Source organism: Solea senegalensis, linkage group LG7 (genome assembly GCF_019176455.1).
Source record: "Solea senegalensis isolate Sse05_10M linkage group LG7, IFAPA_SoseM_1, whole genome shotgun sequence".
Classification (NCBI taxonomy): domain Eukaryota; kingdom Metazoa; phylum Chordata; class Actinopteri; order Pleuronectiformes; family Soleidae; genus Solea; species Solea senegalensis.
The window spans coordinates 6,310,887-6,332,674 of record NC_058027.1 but is presented as its reverse complement, the minus strand read 5'-3'; the positions used below and the strand labels follow the sequence as shown (position 1 = coordinate 6,332,674).

General features: G+C 39.3%; 1 protein-coding gene across 3 annotated transcripts in view; it reads left to right on the top strand.

Moving 5' to 3' along the window:
* pcdh17 (protocadherin 17) overlaps positions 1-17,473 on the top strand; it is a 68,543-nt gene extending 51,070 nt beyond the window's left edge. For all 3 annotated transcript variants that reach the window (XM_044030091.1, XM_044030090.1, XM_044030089.1), the window contains exon 5: positions 16,255-17,473. In XM_044030091.1, the coding sequence (XP_043886026.1) occupies positions 16,255-16,952 (698 nt within the window). In that variant the 3' untranslated portion in view covers positions 16,953-17,473. The remainder of the gene's footprint in view (positions 1-16,254) is intronic.
* The last annotated feature ends 4,315 nt before the right edge of the window (positions 17,474-21,788 follow it).

The following is a 21,788-nucleotide window of genomic DNA, read 5'->3' as shown; positions in this document are numbered from 1 at the left end:
TTTTGTTCTCTTTTAGTTACAATGCACACCTACTTTTATGTTAAACAGCACAGGTTCATAGAACAACAAAGATTAATAATACACTGTATTTCTCGCTGTTTTGTTCCATGTGCGTATGTGTTTGTTTACTGTATTGTGTTTTGGATTTTAAAGCCATCATAAGGGGCTGTCCACATGGAAAAGAGTTCCGCTTAAGTTTTTTTTAAAAACATTTTTTATCGTATCTCTGTTTAATCCAGACGTGAAACATTTTTTTTGAAAGTGGGACCTTGAGTTGGAAAATCTCAAAATAGCACCCTTGCATTGCCGAGTTTTTCTTTATTCCCGCCTCTCTCCTGCATTTGCATTTTTTGCCACTTATCTTCTTGTGTTTGTTGTTTATTTGGTCCGTTCACTTCATTCTAACTGCGGCTTTCTTCATTCTGTATTTTATTTGAACTACGCTTTATGTACACAGTGCATATATGCCGTATGTGTGTGCTCAATATTGTCTTCCCTGCTTTTGGTGTAGCACTACTACAGCACCATGGACAGTCCCCGCATATGTAATAAAGAGTCACTTTGGAAGCTCTGTGTAGATGAAGACATTTCCTGAAATGATGCTGTGTTTACGGAAAAAGGCTTTTTTCAAAGTGACCAAGAAAAAGATTAACCTTTGTTCCATTTACGGGTAGACAGGGCCTAAGTCTTGAATAAAAACACAAAGGGCAAAAAAACAATCAACCACCTACTCTTGTGAACATGGCCATATGGGCACCTGGAAAAAATCAACCTGCTGGCTCCATTCTCGGTCAATTTTTACTGGCCAAACAAAACTAGCACAAGGAACTATTTCTGTAACAGTTTTATTAGCTTATCTCTTGCAATTTTGTATATTGTGCATGTTGGTATCACGACAATAATACCACACAGTTTTCCAGCATGTCAGTGTTCTGATACACTATTTATATGCCTTTCCTTCCAGGTTCTAGCTTTTCCGTGTTAATTGGTGGATGGGTATAAATAGCTTGACGACAGAGGAGGGATGATGTTATGGCTTGTTCTTCTCAGACATTTATATCTAATAGCTTGCCTTTGGCTGCTCTGCTACAATTTCCCCACCGTTAAAACACTCATGGAGTGGGAGAACAAGGAGGAGTAGAGAGAACTATAGCTAGAGGAAATGTGAATTATACAAGGTCTTAAGTCACAGGTTGGGATGGATGATAAGGTTTTGTTTGAGTGGCTGTTGGTAGGATCATCCCTAACTGATCTTTCAGTGTTTCTTGTGTGCGTCTGAGAACAGTGCACCCCCCTTAAATACAGAATACGAAAATAGTTAATTATCTGTTCCTCTGTCTCGAGTTATGACAGTGAGAAACACTTACGGCGAGTTGCAAAAACCATGCAGTTTGGAATATTCATTACAAGTCACAGTTGTGGTTTTGCCTTGTTTGGCCTTGGTTCCCATGGGAGTTCATTACTGTTCAACCTGTTTGTTGAGTTAGTTGTTTTTTTTTTCTTCCCCCGTCTAGTCCGATCATCACAGATAACAGAAACAGAAAGATCCACCTCCCCCTGTCCGTGTTTCCATATGGTTGTCTCAGGGCTGACCTTCACCAACAGGCTATAGCTTGCAGGAACTGTGAATAGCGGTGGACGAAGTGTGAACAAGTCAAAATGCATGTTGCAGAAACTCAGAAAAAAAAATGCAAAAATGCTGATGCTTAAATGGAGTATCTTTTAAATGTGTTTAATTAAACATCATCATCATCATGCTAGTTGTCCAATCAATCTGAACCTTAACAAAATACCTAGTTTGACGATGTTGGGAAGCAGTGTGGGATCGCGGGAACTCTTGTCTTGTTTGCTTTCCCTTTCCGTGTTTGCACTTCATGGGGAGAGGTATGGCAGTAGAATGTCCTGGAAACGGCAATGAGTAGTGACGATCCATTGGTCAATAAAACAAAAGACATCACAGCTGACCCTGACATTTCATTTTGCCCTGAAAGTTGTAGCAGAGACAGTAGAGTGGATTGAAAGGCAACCAAAAGGAAAATGTCTGTTACCTTGAATTAAAATGTCTGTGGATTTAAAGGGTGTGAGAAACATTTTGGCTAATGCAAGTACACTCATTTTGATATATTTATATATGTATATATATATATATATATATATATAATGCAGAAATGACACACACTTTATCACAATATTCAACACATGTTAACACCCCTGTGTTTTACATCCTCCGCACTAGCCATCTGAGCAAATTCAATTGCTTATCACCACTTAACGGAAGGAAAAACATTCTTGTCCATGCACTGTCACATACCCGCATGCTTTCTTCAGTAGTTAGCTGGAGGCAAGTGGACTTGACTGAGAACCTTCACAAACCTGCTGCTATCCTGCTATCTGAAAAAAGGTGTCTGACTTCCAGGTTGTACGCAGTAGAGCTACTCCCATAATGCCTCTCGGCTATGTGAACGATTGCTCGGCGCGTTCGTGAACAGCCAAAGGCAGGACGGGAGTAATGCAGTGACAGCTCCCATGAAGGAAGAACTGTCAGTGTTTACTGTAATGGAGTATAAATGGGCCTTTACACCATTAACAGCGGAATGAGGGAGGGTTAAAGGAACACTGAAGACAGTTAACAATAAACAATAAGCTCAAGTTGTAGACTCAGGAGCATTTCCACTGTGCACTGACAAGCACGTACGCACTCGTGCCAAAACATGCACATACATGTGACAGCTTTTATGTAACCAGGTCGGTCACTTGCACACAATTTTTTTTTTGTATTCATAAGAGCCCTCATTGTTCCTCCATGTAAAAAAGGAAAGTGCTTTTTGAAAAACATCACACTGGCTTTTCCACATGGCCCTCATCTCCACAACCCACAGACCTCTCTCACCACCCACAGCACACAGTCCTGCTTGTTCATCATTGATTAGGCTTTTGTGCGTGTGCGGTCTGTGTTTTTTTTTGCCTGTTTGAATATGAGCTTATGCTCATCTTCCTCCTTCTTTTCATGGGTTTTCATCTATCTCTCACTCTTCCATGCATAACTACTCTCTCCTTGGGGTGCTCTTTGAACAACTTAGTGAGGTATTAGCTGACGGAGAGGCCTGCAGTTGGGGTAGGGAATGCCTGAAGAGAGGATGCGTTTGATCCTGAGATATACGTCCTTGATTTGGTGTCTGCAATCACCAGCCACCGGGCACCCCCACTGATGCTGCCAAGCATTTCCTGCTATGTGTCCACATCCCCTTGCCTCCCACTGTGATAAAAGCTATTCCACTGGGGAAGAAGTATCCTTCTCCTTGTGCTTAAACACCAACGCAAAGCAATTCAGAACCATTCCCTCAATGCACACACACACACACACACTTGTGACTGAACTGTGAATTCATAATTGTACTCTAAACAACAGATAAGTGTATTTAAAACTGCAGTTAACTGTTTTTAAAATGACATCATGGACTGGTTTCCCGCAGAGCCAGTTTAAAATGCCCGTCCCTCAGCAAACTGTGATGACTACACAACCAAAACAGCCGTTTCATGGAAAACACCGTAGCCTTGCAGTCTCCTGGAGTACTGTTGACAAAACAGACTGGAGAGAGAGAGAGAGAGAGAGAGAGAGAGAGCAACCTGCTGCCCCAGCACCACTCTGGTTTAGAATCATAACAATATCAGATGAAGTAATTCACCTGAGTAATGTTTCCCATTTTCACCGGCGCTGCGCTGCCGCATGAGGAGGAGAAAAGGGATATGAGCAGAATCAATCCATACGTGAAATGATGATAGAACGTAATTCACGGCAACAACAACAACAACAAAAAAATACATTACAGATGTAGTTTTGTGTGATTGCATTATTTGTAATAAGTGGGGAAATTCAAAATTTGAAAGATAAACAGAAATACTTTGTTATTAAATATTGGGAGCCACAGACCAAATTTGATTTTGATATTGATTGTGTCTGATTTGTGTGGGCAGGAAGCAGCATATACAGTACCTATATAGTGTATGTTGTTTGGAAAGCTGGCGGCTGAAGAAATTTTGTTTTATATTTACTAAACACTAGCCTCAGTCAGAGTGGAGACACCGCACACTTCAAATATTTAGTCACCTTGATTGGCTGGGAGTGAGTGTTGAGGGATCTGTGTTTGTGTGTGTGTGTGGGGAGGGGGAGGTTGCTTGCATGGATCAGCTGGGCTAGCTAACGGTGGGTGAGGAGATTAAAAGCAAAGTGTCACACACACACACACACACACACACACACTGCAAGCTCCCCCTGGTGAACAGGTGCAGTCATGGTCCACCACAGATGCTCTGGACTATTTGTCAGCTGCCGTTCCTCCTGTCCTCTTCCTGTTTTGTTGGGGTGGCACAACACAACTTCAACACACAACAAAATACACCATTAGAGTGTGTGTGGTCCACATATTACTCATGTTGTAGGGACCTAAATATGCTACACAATTGTCTTCCTTATGTGGACAAAATCAAGTCCCCATCATGTACATTATTACATTTTATGGTGAGGACAAACAAAACAATGTATTTAAGTCAATGTAATGTCCTTTGAATTATGCAAACCAGACTGTGTGTGTATGTGTTCTTGTATTTGTTACCTCTTTGGGACCTTTTGTGGCATAAACACTGACCTTGTCAGGTCTTCACGGAGACCAAAACCTAGTCCATAATGAGCTAATTTCGAAGGAACTGGTTTCGGACTAAAATTTGAATTGTGATCAAGTTAAGGTTAGGGTTAGACATTAACTGGTTACTAGTTATGGTTAAGGTTAGTTTCGGTTGTCCAAATTAATGAAAGTCAGTGCACTGTCCTAAGAAGAATAACTGCACAGAACTGTGTGTGTACACAGTGCTGTCTCAGTTTCTCCCTCTCTTCCTCCCCAGGAAGCCCAGTGTGTGACAGAGGGACATTAATCACAGGGCTGGGTAATAAAGCGAGAAGGGATGGGCATGTAGGGCCAGGAGGGGCAGGCGTCTGGAGAGAGAAAAGGGTGTTTAGGGAAATCACAGCATGCTTTATGACACACACCGATACACAGGCACACTTTTTTTTTTTTTCTTACACTCAGAGATTTAGGTACACATCCTTCATGCACTATATTGGAAGCCTCCTCACAGAAAGTTTGAGAAATCAAATTGTGCAGAGGAGCAAAAACAAGTCGGGATTCCAGGGATGGTTTGTTTTCTGTCTGTTAGTCTGTGTTGAAGGAGCCCTGCATCGTCCTGTTCTTAATTGAATCTATGACTCACCGTGGTCCAGATTAATTAAGTGGAAATTAAGTGAAAGGAAAGAAAACAGACAAACAAGATGAACAAAAGAGATGGAAGTGTACACACTTTTAAAAAATGGACCCAATTCACAAAATCACTCGCAAGTAAAATTCAGGCTAAGTTAGCCTTCTTATGAATTTGTGAAATTTTCTTGAAGCGATAAATGACCCACTTTATAATAAGGACAATTAATGAGTGTTAACGATGGTGAGTAAATGCTTAATTATAGTTAACTAATGCTTATTCAGCTCTCGGGTAAACAATTGATTTATTACTGTGTTAACTGACTTTACCATTAGCTTTATAAACAAGTAAATACTGTTTGAATTAATACCTTAATTAACCTGGATAATAGTATTAACTGTTATGAACATTAATTCACAGTTTGTGAATGCTGAATTTACCCTTAATCTCTGGCAATGACTGTAGTAGAGGCACTGTCACAGTTGCAGTGACACATATAGACACATATATATATAGACATATATCAATACATTTATTTATTTTTTCCATCTTCTATTTCTCCTTACTTTTGACCTCTGTGTTATTGGAGTTTTTTAATATCAACCTCATTCCATCTTGACATTTTACAGTGGACACTGGGTTGTGAATCATATCAACCAAAGTTGCTATGGTGGATATTATGTGCGCGGGTGTATGTGTCCCAATGGGTATGTATCACCACCCTTCAATTCTCTTTGCCGTGTATTTTTCTGTTGCATCTGCACTCGCAGGATGCTCCTCAAGGAGTATTAGAAAAAGGGTAGCGTGAAAAATGAGATACCAATAATAGTTTTCTGTTCTTGTAAATCCAACATAACTACACAATAAAGACCCGACACTCTGCCTCCTCGAGATTGGAGTGCATGACAAAAGTAGAGTCACAGGAGGATGTCACTGCAATTCCAACTTTTATTTTCAAACAGATTAATAAAGTAAAAAAAAGAAACATTACTCTCAATGTAAACACAATTGTTTGTCCTCATTTTAGTGGGTCTATGTGGCACAGATGAAACTCACAGTCTGTCACTCCATAGTTACCATCTCTACCTCTAGGAATGGATCAGTGGTAGAACAAGCTGTTTTTCAACTGGAAGGTTGTGGGTTCAATTCTCAGCTACGATACTCTGTGTGCCAATATGTCCTTGAGCAAGACATTTAAAGTTACTCCTAAATATAGACAACACAGCCGGGAATTGGACCCACAATCTCCCAGTTGAAAGACAACAGCTCTACCACTGATCCACAGTCACCCTTCACTTTGCTGCAAATTTCCAACCAAGTCTGGCAATCGACAGGAAAAATGCATCTGTAAATTAAGTGGAATAAAGACTTGGGTTTACTTTTTACAAAACATACATCTGTTGTCAATGTCAAAGAATTTGAAAAAGTGTTAATTAGTGGGCTATACTGTTTGTTATGGAACCTTTTTCCAGCTTGTTAGTGTCAGTTGTTTACCAGCTGTTCCGTTAGATCACCAACCAAAACAACTATAGCTTGTTAGCGCGTTGAGCGACAGTCTGTGTCTTTCTACGGTACCGTCTATTCAATTTAAATATTGAATTCTTTAAGCTGCCAGAGCATAAATTCATTCTCCTCATTAGTCAGAAACTGCAGCAGTATGATTTGTCAATGTCATTTCAAGGTCATAGTGCACCTTTGGATCCAGTTGAATGTATATATGGAATTAGAGCAGAAATAATTACAAATTTAATAAATTATTAATATGTAATATAATAAAAATTATATTATATATTTATAAAATATAATATATTAAATTAATTTTTGATAATCGATAAATTGTTGGGTTTTTTTGCGTCTTTGCTAGTAATTAAAACAAGCTCCCTGATTTTTCGGCTTCGTAAATGTGAATAATTTTTGGGAAATCATCAAAACTTAACTGCAATATAAACTCAACTCCCAACTGCATGATCATAGTATGTTTAGGAAAATTTCAGTCAGACTAACACGTTTTATGTGTGGAACACATCATTTGCTTCTTTTCTTTTTCCCATGAGTTGTTTTTTTGACGTAGTTGGTATAAATTAACATTTGCACATATAATAGACTTGACAACGAACAATGGATTTATCTTGTCCTGTAATGACATCAGACACATCAGTCAGCGCACACTACATTTAAGATGCTCTTACTCTGCTTCTGAATATAATTTGATCCTTGAAATTATATATTCAATTTATTCATAATTTATTCTGAATTAACCTCCTCTAAAAAAGCCCTGTGTAGTCACTTAGATGGAGGCATCTATTTATTTACATATATTTATTTATTATTTTTCCCACATTTTAGATAAGGTACGTCATTGGTTCAGGAAATCATCAACAGATCTTTTATTAACCTTTCCTGTCACTCTGCTTTTTGGAGGCACAACAGTGTATGATGACAAATACCACAGTGAAACCGCATCACTTTCTACTTCTTGTTTTTGATATGTTGCCGAGTTGGTAAATGCATCTTTGACACTGTGTCCTTTTTGCTTTTACTCAAAGGATTTCCTTTCAAGCAGCTTTGCAATTATTGTTATTATATATCTGTTTCATGTGCTCTAAGCAGTTAAGAGTACTCGCAGCTATGGAGCTCGTTCATCCCGCTCATTGTCTGCCTATTGTGCCCAAAAGCGAAGCAATTAACCCTGTCAAAGGTAGTACGATAGTCCTACTAGCTCTGTTTTAAATAAAGAAGCCTCAACAAGTTCTTAAGGTTATATAGAATTAATTAACTATGTATTAAATAGCTGATTCCAGTCAAGTATCTACAACAGCTGCAAAGATTCAAACAACCTGACCGGACCAAATTTGCCCTCTTCACTTTCTTTGGATGTCTAAGAGACTTCAGTCATGCTTTATGCTGGGTAATTGTAGCATATCACTACTTAATCCAATGTCGTTTATATCTCTTAGGGCTCAAGCACTGACTGGTTATGATCAGACAGAGTTTTATTGTGATCCGATGAATTTTGCAGGAATTATGGTAAAAAAACACGTTTTTTCACATTTTGTCATCCCACTAGCCATGCAGCAGGCCTCCACCCAGACAGACTCCAACCCCTTCATTTGATCAGTGTCTCCAGGTTTGCCACGGCAACCATGGGAGTGGCCAAATTTTTGCAGGAATAACACGCATGAAGCTTAAGTTATAGATACAAATATATCAATATGTGAACCGATTGTTGTCCCATCTTCTCATGTTATGATGCTACTACACTGTTAGTTCCTTACTGTATCACGCAGTCATAAGCCCCCATCCCTGTGAATTTCTCATACACTGTTTCTATTACTGTAATGATTTTAACTTCCTTTTTAAGATGACATTCTTTGGCTGAAGCACATTAAGACACTACAGAGTGAGCAAATGGATGGGCATGGCTGCATCAGACAGATTTTTACTTTATATAACCAAGTTCACAAAATGTTTCTCCATAGATTAGGTCACAATAACCGGTTGTAGTACTGAACTGACTCATGTTCTTTACTGTAAACCTATGGTGCATTATCTTTGTCATAAATTGAAAAAAGAAATTCTGCGGTCTTCAGTCCAACATCCATTTGGAGGTACGCGGTAATGGATTTTCCTTCTTCTAATTTTTAATTGAACATTAATGTCTACACTAAACAAAGATTTGTATTGCATCAGATCAATGTAATCAAATCCACTTGAGTCATTCTAGCACCAAATATTGTATATTGTGGTTCTTGCTCTTGATGGTTTACCATACTCAATGTTCATTTAGCAATGTATTCAACAAAAAAATGAATAATGCATATTATTAGTGCGTCGCCATCATACCATATGGTATCATTGACTGAGAGTAAACACTGCTTTCATTGCAGTCATTGCTGGTCTATAGAGTGTAATATATCTGGAACCATGCAGCGAGAGAAACTGGAGATTGAACACACCCCTGCTAGCCAAATCATTGCAGTCAAATTTGTCCTTGGTGGAGGCTTCTGTTGCCCATCCCAGTCAGCTGGTGGAACCATGCAGAAGAAAAAAAGAGAGGGGGGAGGTATGAAGAGCAGAGGGAGAAAGCGAGATGAATGTCACCCCCGCTCTCGTATGTCATATTGTTAGCCATAGATATGAGGAGAACGCCTCAAGGTTGAACGTGCAGCTGAGACATGAATAATCTATTGCAGGTGTCCTCCGACTAAATAGAGGGAGATGTGTCTGCATGGATTATTTATGCCTTAATATGCACACAGTGAATGGACAATCACCTCTGAGAGCATGAAGACATCGTAGGGTCCAAGTTAATTGTGTGTGTCTGGAATGCACTGCATGCAAGCAGACTGCGGTGAGAACCAGTAGTCTTGTAGGCTTCATATCTTGTGGCTCGGTGATGGATTATAGTAATAGTTTATTCTGTTTCTGAAAGCGCAGTCAGGTTTGTGTTATTTATTTACACACTTTCATCCAAATCATTGATCTCAGAGCGTTGCCGTGTTGTTTTAGTTGCTTTGTGTCCAGTGCATTTGCCTCACTCCCACTCCACGTTAATTGTAGTCCATTTCGAACTGGACTGTGGCTGCCTCTTTTCCAGTTCACCTTATCTCCTCTTCAGATAACTGCCTCAACACAGGAAATGTCAGACTGTCTTTGCCTGAGCTCATTTGGCTTCTTCAAACATTTGTGAAGTGGCTAAGCTCATCTCTGCAGCTTAGGAGGGCACTCTCGCAGAAATCTAGGTTGCAGACCCACAACACAGCACAGACAGCCCGGCCAAGTGCACTCAAACATGTCCACTCTGCCTGCCTGTTCACATCAATGAAAGATTGTATTAGCCCAAAGTTTGTGGTCTTTAAAGCAGCACTCTCGCCTCTGCTGTAAAGGTCCATGCATCACACAATGTAATCCATTTGGTGGCTTTACAGCTCAGTAATGTTGTCTTTACATATTTGGTTGGGAATGATTGTGGAAATGCTTCAAAAGAGACCTCATTCAAACAATAGTAGTTGGCTTTAAATAAAAAAAAGGAAGAAAAAAAAGCCTAAGGGGCCATTCAAATGTATTTGAAATGGAAATGTGCATGAGTTGTGCCAGTTGGATGCACATCTGCTGTGTGACATGTTTTTTTTCTGGGTGCGTCTAGATAGTGCTGAGATGAAAATATACCTAAACTTATTCAAATGTAGAGAGTACACTGATTCATTCAGTGAGGGTGTAGCGACTGAAGTCATCTCAGCAGCTCCCAGGTTTTGGTTGTTCAGTAACAACAGATGCAACAGAGGGTTGAACAGTTTGTCACACATTTGTTAAAATTAGTGGTTAATATCCATTGAAAATTTCACAAGAAGGAATTACATCCAACATCCAACTCTCTTATATGGAGCAAGGAATATTCTCATTTGTTTCGATGATTAAAAACCATCGCAAATTGTGGCAGTCCTAAAAAAAGTTTGTTCCTTATGCGATCTCTGAGGATGAAGGGTCTTCTTGAGGAAGTTTAAACCATTGATATTCAGAAGTGAAGGTTAACCGCAAAAGACATGGCTCTAAGTCAAATATTGCTAAATGCCACTTGTGCTAATGGTGCTAGCTTTGGCATATGCAAACATCACTAATACAGAACTTAAGCTCATATGAATAGACTTGTCTAATACCCCCTTAATAAATAAAGCTGCCCCAGTTCTGTTGCACCACAGCAAACAAGCAAGTGTCTGCAGTGGAAATTAGCAGTGTGGTGTTGGTTTGCATCATTTGGCTCCTCAAACCAGCAGAGATGCTTCACGGTATTTAAAACTAATATGTAAATGAACCAAAGCTGCAACATTTGCTTTGGAGTCTATGAAAAACCCTTTGGATTTGACTGCTGTTAAAGGCTGCTGCGTGTTATTGCTTTTTCGGGTTTGTCTAACCTGTGAACTTTTAAAATTTCATCAAAATTGGAGGAAAAGCAATTTTGGTGAAAGACTGTTGATATTTAAACCCAATAGCAAAATAAACACACTTCCTCCCTTCAGTGCTTCTTCAGACTCGTTGCCCTTCCCAATTCATGCTCATGCATCGCACAGGCAATATCACAAAGGCAGAAGATACAATAATAATAATAATAATAATATATTTATATAGCACTTTTAACACTTTACAACCATTTGAAACAAGCAAAGAAAGTAAGAAAAAAATACATATACTACTGGACAACATTAGATTACAAACACAATAAAATTCATAATCAAAATGCGGTTTATAGTGTTTTATGCGAGAGTAATAGCATGACAAACTACTTTTATGTGTCAAACCCATACACTTAAACTGCATGTAACGCAAATGCACCCCTGTATTCTGACAATTTTAATACATATATATTATATGTTTTTCATGCACTGTGTGTGCATTTTCAAAAACACACAGAGGCAGCAGACAAACTAAGCAACTGCTTCTGAAAACGTAGCAAAAGTTCCTTCCGTAGTTCCTTATAAATGTGACATCCACCTCAATTCCGTTCAGTGCTCTGAGGTCTCTACCATAGTATGACCGGCCATTGGGGGCAAAGGGAGAAATCTTGGTGGACCTTTAAGTGATCACATTTATTCAGTTTTCACCAGGCCTGCAGGCGTCCTCCACACTGGTGCTTTTTTTTTTTCCTTTTTCCATGGACTTAACCATGCCACCCATTGTTCTTCTGCAGTCCAAATTAATCCAGTTGAAAACTCCAAAGAGTATGGCAGCAACCAAAGGGGAGCCTGCTTTATCTCTTTCCCCTGGTAGTCCTTAAATTAGCACTATCCATTAGGACATGCCAGATTTTTTGCTCCCACTGCAGCCATTCTCCCATGTCACCTCATCTCCTTCCTTTGTCCTTTACTTGAATGCCCATTGTTGCCAAGTGACTATATGTGTATATGTATATGTATATGTATATGTATGTATATATATATATATATATACATATATATATACATAAGGTTTCCTACCATATCATAACATCGTCAGCACAAACAACAGTGACAACATCTTCGAGATGCAACAAAAAACACCTTCATCTCTAAATACGAAATAAGAAGGAAATAATCGTTTTCTTGCCATTTTTCACTGCAGATTGGCCAAAGTCCGGCCAATCACGGCCCTCGGTGAGATGTTGTACGGCCTGTAGCTTCGGTTGTATAATGTATTATTTATGGCCAGGAACGGACGTGGACAAGAGAATTTTATTTTATTTTATTCACTCCTGTGCGTCTTCGATTTGACTACATTTGCATTTGAAAATGATAATTGTGAAAATGAAAATATTTTTCTTTTTATAAAACAGTGCATTTATATGTAAATGTTACTGTTAAAAATGGGGTAAAAAAAAAGGAAATAATAAATTAAATAAAGTTTGGGCACCCCTGCTCTACTAACACTACTGCAGTAACTAATAGCTTCCTCCTGTTGTTTATTTCATTCTACTCTACAGAGTGCTGTGTTTTCCATTTACAGTTACACCTGACGAAGTACACACAGGAACAAAGTTTGCTAGACATTGAGGAAGTATTGACGGAAACAGGCCAGAAGCGAAAAGAGAGAGGAAAGGAAAAATGAAGGAGGAAGTAATGCAACATTATATATCGGGGGTGGCAAACCAAAGAAGAAGAAAGTCTTCACTGAATTTGCCAAAAATTGCAACTTAATCTATAACTTTTGTGAAGGCAACACACTGTTTTGTATCGTGAGGCCAGTGATAAGCTCACTATGGAAGCTCCCAGCTACTGAACAATAGATAAAGCCTTACTACACAGTAGCCTCCACCCTGGCTTGTTGCAAGCTTAGTAACAAAAACATGACAAAAGTGGCTACTACCTCAGATGCTTTACGTTAAAACCAACTTTGTGCCATGAAAGTTAATGCTTTCTTAGTGATAACTGTATGTCAGTCAAACACACAGCATACGCAGGGCACAGCATCTCCCAGAATTTGCAAAATAATTATAAAAATATTTCAGAATGAGTTTATATGATGGTTACCCATCACCGGATCTGATATCGGAAAAAGAACAAAAATGCTTTGAAAGGCACATCTGAGCTGAATATATGTGTTCCTCAGTGAACATTATGTTTTTGCAATGGCTGCTCATGGCTATGTAACAAATGCATCAGCACAATTGTGGTGATAACAGCTTGGTACTTTATGTAATTGAAAAAACTCAAGTTCATCTGCATTTTTTTTTTTCTCAGTCTGAATTCTGCTTTTCCTCAATGTATAAATTGTCAAATAATATTAGATTATATAATGTGATGTGACAGTGTCGTAGTGATGCTTTTTCAATAACAACACCACTTTAAGCACATTAAAACTTAATAACTTACAGAGGTCCTCTTACGATTGTTTCTCTAACACTGGAGGGCTCAGATGTTTGTCCTTGTGTCAGCCTGAGCAACTGTAAAGTAACCAACATCTGTCTGCACTTCATTAATATGCATTGAACTGAGCTAATAACACTGTATAGACCTGTATAGAGACTTTTAAAGCGTTAAATGTTGTTTCTGTCCGTGTGAATGACAGTGGGTGTGACCAGTTTGGGTGCTCAATTCATTCATGTGTGGACTGAGTCCCATTTACGGGTCAAGTGGGTAAAACACCTGTACGTCAGCTTGTGATTGCATGATGCCGATGTGTGCAGTTGGGCATGTGAGGCTCTTTCTCTTAATGTCCGTGTGCAGCGGTGCGTCGTCTCAGCCTCACAGATGCTAAGGAAAATGCAGCTTGTGTGTGAATGCTCCTGCAATACGCAACCAGTCACGCGGCTTTCTGGAAACAGCAGTGTTCAAACAAAGCTCACATTATTTCTGGTTACTGTCCAATAAAGCGAGAGATTTGAAAATAAATACTCATTTAGCCCTACTGCCAACACTGCATAGCCTAATTTAAAGGCCCAGTGTGTAAGAATTAGTGACATCAAGGAACTACAGTGGCTTTTACGTACCAGAAAGCATGTAAACACACTTTTCACACAGCTCTTCCTCAGGTTCCTTCTTCTTCGTTAGTTTATTAATTCAGTTTTTGTGAAGCAGAGCTGTTCTTCTTCACCTCTCTTGCTTAAAGTACATATAAAATACTTATTCTTAAGCTATGGAATTGTAAAATGTATTGTTGTTATTATGAAATGTATCATACGTATGGGTTTTTCATTTTATTAATGCTAAAAATGTCACTTTCTGGACCATTCAGAATTTCAGATTTGATACAATCTGGGTTTTTAAGTCATTATTTTTGTTCTGACCATTTACAGCATACGACAGTGTCAATAATGGCAGTGAAAACAAGAAACAATGAATTATTTGTACCATTTTTGTTTGCGCAATATGTACTGTTGGGATATTGCTTGGCTTGTCTCGCTTTCATCCCACCCAGCCAATGGAGAAAAAAAAATCCATTTGTGGCAAAGCAGATGCTCCAGTTTTTTTTTTTTACCCAGTTTTTCTCTTCACACCCAAGAGGAGAAGAAAATGTGCTCCCTTTTTTTATTTTATTAGTTTTTTCTTTTTCCCCAAGTTCTGCATCCATTTGACATAGACATGAGCACTGCCGTAATCAGCCAGTGTGCATCCTACTGAATAGAGATGAAAGAGGGGAACTTGCACACACACACACACTCTTACGTGCACTCACAACAAGAAGGAGCCCACAACACAAACACACCGGGGAGAAACACAAACCATTTGGCACACTCGGCCTGTCGAGGGAGGCCTTCAAAGCCCACTGACATGAATGTATGATAACGGCACTATGCCTTTGCCAAACTTTCAACTGTTGTTGTTTTTTTCCTCTCACTCCCTCTCCATCCATTCTGTATGCTCTGCCATCCCCTTGATCAGAGCCTTGGAAAGTGCTAGCAGGTGTCCTCGAATCCCCCTGGAAAGGTGTTTGTTTGTTTGGATTGGGACATCCATAGTTGGCTCTTTCTTCTTTACATCATTTAATTTGGCTGTATGTCCCAAACTTTAAGCTCCTACTCTTTGTACTGTACCATTTAATATACCCCATTACCACTGATCAAAAGACCTGTTTAATTCCAGGTTTAGACTGTTTTTTGACTAGTGGCAATGTTTAAACGCCATTCACTCCCAGGTCAAATGACTGCAGTCCATGTTGTTTGTATTAGTGGGAACACAAGATGCAGCACTAATTGCCTACATTTTTGGTGCAATGAATGTGTTTGGAGAACCTTACTTTTTACAACTTGGGATGTATAAATTCCTATTTTTATTTAATCTTGCTTCATTTTAGTAGCATCTTAAAATCACAGTTGAGCTGAAATGAGTGACTGGAGTAAAAAAGATGCAAACATAGTCACGACTCACTGGATGAAAAAATACCGTTGCTGTTTTGCAACAACATCCAGCCCCTCCACAATAAGATTATATTAACTGGTGGTGGGAATTTTTCTCACATTAACAGGATACACTTTCATCATCATCATTATTATTATTTGTGACGGATCGTCATCCAAGTATGTTCCCATTCAATTTAGGTAAGAATCTACCCACGGATGACGCCACATCCCAATCTGATATCACTGTAAACTGTAAAAAATCTTATCTCTGTCAAAACTCATCAGATTTGAACAGATCCTTTCCTGCTTATTCAAGATGTAAATGTCTACACAGATACTTCTGTTGATCAGAGAATCAATCAAAATGTAAAAACGTCAAGGAGACTCGGCAAAGGTCTGCGCTCTCTGAGTGATCTCGTTGTTGTTTTCTTTTTCCTCTGACCCGATTTGTGCTCATCGTGTTTGTGACATCACATTTCAAGCATGGGTGACACAGGAGTGGGACAAAAACATGATGATTTTATTGTTTAAAAATCTCACACATGCTGACTAATTTCAGTGTAAACAAGAGGTTGTAGTAGTGCTAGGATGTTTCTTTCTCACTGTGATGTTTTACTATATTCTGTGCACCCTGACACAAATCTAACGTCTTTTTTTTTTTTTCATCTCCCCCCTGCCTTTCTTTTCATCCACAGATGAGGATTGTGTGAATTGCACTGAGGAGTGCCGTGTACTGGGTCATTCTGACCGCTGCTGGATGCCCCAGTTCCCCGCTGGAGGAAACCAGGCAGAGGGCATTGACTACCGCAACAATATGTTTGTGCCAGCAGGGATGGAAACTGTTCCCGAGACGGAGACCTACGAGACTGTAAACCCCAATGGCAAGAAGACATTCTGTACGTTTGGAAAAGAGAGACGTGACCACACTATTCTTGTCGCCAATGTCAAGCCCTACTTAAAGGCAAAACGGGCGCTCAGCCCACTTCTCCAAGAGGTACCGTCAGCCTCAAGCAGTCCTACCAAGGGTTGTTCCACCACATCTCCTTGCTCATCAGTCAAAAGCCCAGCTGATGGGGCTGAAGGCAAACCTCCTCCCGCCACCTGCTCTGGGCACTATGGTCCTCCTGATGGTCAGTTCCTGTCACCAACCAAACAAAGCAGAGAGCAGGGGGTCTACCCGCCCTTGCCTCCCTCAGACCCAGTGGCCAAGGTGCTCGCAGAGGCACGCTCCCGGATCAGCCAAGAGGCGACGGGCGAAATAGAGTGTCCACTGGAGCAGATGGAGCCCGACGCAAACCGTGACGGAATGGATGCTGACCAGGTAGTGAGAGACATCGACAAACTATTGCAGGACTGCAGAGGAAGCGAGGCCACGGGCACGCTCAGGAAGTGACACAGAGGACTGCAAAAAAAAAAGAACAAAATGGAGAGGTAGAGACAGGAATAGGAGGCTATTCCAACAAACTCTCATACAAAACTGTCACCAAAACGAATCAAAAAGTTGAATGACTCTTACCACAGGAGCTCTTTCCTCTGTATTTGTTGTTGAAAAGTACCCACTCTGGTCCCATGATTGGAACATTTATTATGTCAGTCACCAGTTTTGGTGCTGAGATCCCTATCAACAAAAAAAAAAAAGAACTTGGTTACAAACGTGAATTCTGCTGAATTTATAAACTCTTTTTTTGTTGTTTTGGATTCTTAAGCAAATTGCAGAGGCCTCTGCCTCTGGCACCTCGCAAGCTCTTATCTAAGTGCCCACCAGCTCATAAGTGTGTTGTTCATGGTCTCTCGTGAAACCCAACATTTCTCAGTGTGCATAGATGGATTTTCTGTTTTGTGTGATGGCCATAGAAACTGACTGAAAAAAAAAAGGACTACTCATGGTCAGACGTGACAATCGACACCGAAACAGAAAAAAAAAACGAGTTCTAATCTATTTGGGACATTGAAAGACCAAAATACACAAAGCAACCTTATCTTTTTTCTGACATTAATATACAGTAGGTGTTTAATGTGTGATGAATCCTGTATCTGAACGTGAAGAGATTGGTAAATCAGGGGTTCGTTCACAAGGGTTGGTCATGGACTTGGGGTTGAACGGGCTTTGATGGTCTGCTGAAGGAGAATTATAAAAACAGTGTAACCATGTTTCACTCGTCATCTGTAGCCACATGTGTAAGTTGTGTCTCTTTCACGCCGATATTTAAACGTCCATGTTGCTGACTGGTGTACTTGCGCGCACCAATTTTATACATGTGCACCACACTTTAACACATACACTTATTCACATGCGCCGATGCCCTTACACACACGCAAACACACACTTACATATATACGTTATTGCTTACACACACACGACTGGCCATCTGTGTAAATGTCTTATTACATGTACATCATCAGCTTTTAGTCCCTTGTGTACAGTGAATTATCACGTGTGTGACTCCGCCTTAAGGCAATCACAAGTTGTATAAAAAAGGGACATTTTTTCCTCTACTGTGAAAAAAGATATCTATATGATTATATAGATGACTATATGTACGAACTCATGTATAGTGTCCAAAAATTAACTAAATATTTATACATTTTTTAAGAAAAAGAATAAAAAAAGAAATGAGGAATCTCAGCAAAAAAAGTGTCCTAGAGTTATGGTCAAATTGTGGGGTATAAACTCGACGTACTGGAAAAGGACACTGCCAATCATTTTGACGACAAAGTATCCAAAAATATAAAGAAATGTCCCTTCACATTAACGCTATACATACTATCATTATATGTGTAAATGTATCCAGTTTAGATGTGTTTACATCGGGAAAAAAATTGACATATTTTTATTATTTTACTGCAATTTCTGTGCATTTGAGCCAAATTGTTATGTGTACAAAAGCTATATTGTGTATTTTATTAAATTAATATATAGTTGTGTTGCAATATACATGGGCTTATATTGTATTTGGCAAAAGTTGCCTTAGTAGCTGTCGAACTCTGTGAGTTTGCTTTAGTTTGGGTTTTCGTTGGTCTTTTTTTTTTTTCTCCCCTTTCCTCTTTACGCTGCACCTTTGCAGTTCTATAGCTTCAGTGCTTTTGAGATGTCGCCTCTTTTTACCCCGAGGTCCAGCAGCTGGATCCAATACAATAACTGTTGAACGCTTAATGAGCCAGCTGATCAATAATATAATTCAAACCAACTACAAAGAGCAACAACCACACGACAAACAGTTTGAATATTTTTACCGAGCAGATCTTTACAGGGCAGCTATTTTCTTTAACAATAACAAGTATGTGTATTTTGTGTTCAATTTCTTTTTACTTTCTGTCCAAAAAAGAAAAAAAAAAAAAAATACCTGCCATATACAGAAAGTCGAACGGTTTCCTTGGTGATCATAAAAACTGCCTTACTGTCTCTGCGGAGAGCTTGTTGTATCTGTGGAGCTTGTGACTGCTTCTGAAGCCCTGGTCCACCAGAATGTGCATTTTCTATAAAGGACCGGAAGAGGTTCTTTTTTCAGCAGTCCGCGTAGTTCATGTATGTAAACTCCTACTCAATATGTGTCCGAATTCTCATATAATTTGCGGAGAAGCTTCTCTGAAAACTCTATCCTTTGGATTTGATGTGCTCTAGCTGTTTGGACGGTTTATATAACCAGGTGTCTTCACATTCAGGCTTTCTTAAAGGAAAAAACAAATAAATGATAGACATTTATTTTTTTGAAAATATTGGCACATTTAAGCCACTCTCTGAAGTTATAATGGGAAGTGCTTTTTTCTAATATTCCCTGACAGTAAAATACACAGAACCGTAGGTTGTTAGGTTAGAAGTGTTTTTTGGAAAATGTGACCACACAATCATTAAAATCTATGTAAGATTCAGCCATGAGGGGGGACAGTGACTCAGTGAATAGTGACCTGGTGTATTTACTGTAAAAAGTTGATTTTGACACTGATATAACATTATCTCCCACAGACATGTCACATCTGACTATTTCTGCTATTTCTGTTCTTAACTAAGGTACATTCCCCTGTAATTCTGCTGTTTTTTGTTTTTATTCTACACACGTTTTTTTCCCCTTCTACATCATTATTCCTTTGCTTTTTCCTTTTGCTCTTCAGCTGTTTGCACACTCATCTCTGAGGAGCAAAGTAACTGCCTCTCCTCTGCTCTTTCGTCTGGAAAAAAAATTGGTTTCAGTTTACCCTTTCTTTTTTATCCTGGGAGATGGCAGAGGCTGTTTTTAGAGACGATCTTGGAGGATTTGACGGAGGAGGGAATTTTTTTTTGTTCACGCTATTTTAAAATTAGATTGTTTTGTGATCTGGATGCATCAAGAAAGCTTGACATTCATGTTGTACAAAACACTTAGAATTTGCCATTCGGTGTGTGATCCAAACAAAAATGCTATAACACAGATGCAGACCCTGGCATTTCACCAACACACTGCCTTTTATTTACACTTATTGCCTCTTAAAGGTAAAGTGAAGGGTGAAAGAGAGGGTATAGAGGACTACCAGGACTTTTGCTCATGCTTTATTATTTATTTTTATCCCATTGTGCTCAGTCTTCATGCTGGATCAAGTGTTTGTGTGCTTAAATTAACTTCCATGCCATTGTTATTTCACCAAACACCCCCCCTGTTTTTCCTATTTCATTTCTGATGCCTGTATACTGCAGATTTAGGTGATATCCATACTACTCCACTTTCGTCTAAAGGTATACTGTGTAAAATCTAGCTATTAGCTATTGTTAGTCTTAGAATTATACTAATATGCTATACTATAACTATACTTAAAAGTACAAATATGGTGGTCCAAAATGGCAGCAGCCCCAGCCCCTAAAAGCCTTATATTGGGGTAATGAAAAAAAAAAAACACCAACAAGAGTTTATATAATCAAGTGATTGTACACTGATTTAAAAAATAATAATAATAATAAGTATAATTATTTAACCTTCAACTTCTGTCAAATGAAAATCATTTCACCAAAATCAACTTTTTACAGATGGAGACAGAAGGCAATGTTCATTTAAGAATATTATATTTAAACATATGTACTAGTTGGCACAATAATAATAACCATTGTTGATTCTCAAACAAGTGCAAGAGCAACTCCCAGTTTAGCGCACAACGGCCAACGTACCTGAATGGTCATGTGATACACAGTTTTTTAAGAGGATGTACACAGATCACATGTCTGGACGCAGATTGTTTTCAAATGAAAATGTAGTAGTATGGATGTTGCCTTGATTCCAACTCTTTTATTTTGCCAACACGCAAAGAGTTCAACCCTGGGTCAAGTCATTTATGCAGATTCAGACGGTCACATGTCACCGCTAAAGGCACATCATTTGGAAGTGCTGTCCCCTCTAATGGTGTTTCTGCTGGCCCGGCCACCATCTCACAAATGGAGGCAGTGAAATGGGCCGGCTCCAGTGGAAGGAAGGAAGGATGGATGGGAGGAAGATGTTCTTTAAAGCCATGGTCCCACCCCACACCCCTGTCTCAGGCTATTTGCTGTTTAATAGAGCAGAGGCTGCAGCTGAAGTCAACATTACAGTTGGAGATTGAAACACAACGTGAGGCCTCTCATTATCGTCTAATTAAACGCCGCCACCGTCGTCATCATACACACTGTTGTTGCAGTGCGTTATATACGCAGATCTGGAGCGGGTTATTTTTTTGCCCACTTGAGACTGTTGGTTGTTTTTTTTAGCGAGTGATTAAAGACGGGGGCTTCATTGAATGTGGCTAACCGCCTCTGGTCTCTCTGACTCACTGACTCACACTGATGCAGGTGCACACACTCGGATAACATGCCATTCTGGTTAGTTAAAACAAGCACCTGATGTTTTGTCTGTGTCCCAACCCCCCACCCCTCAAGCCCACACTGCTGATCACTTTTAGGGCTCCACGCTACAACAGGCATCTGGTGAAAATGACCAGGGACATTCATTTGTATGAATTATTTCAACTGCTATATTGTCTAAAGGCTGTGTTCATTGTGATCTATCTGAAGAAAAAAAAAAGAAAAGACAAAAAAAGATCAAATAAAAAAGCAATTACTAATAACGTTTGCTCTTGTCTTTGTGTGAATTAGCCGAGAAATAAGCTAGTCATGGACTTGATTTAATTTCTCATTTCCTGAGAGAAAACCTCCCACATCTAATCTTTTTTTTTTTTTTTACTCTCAGGTATCCGAATGGCCAGTTTTGCCTTGTCGAGTAGGATTGCATTG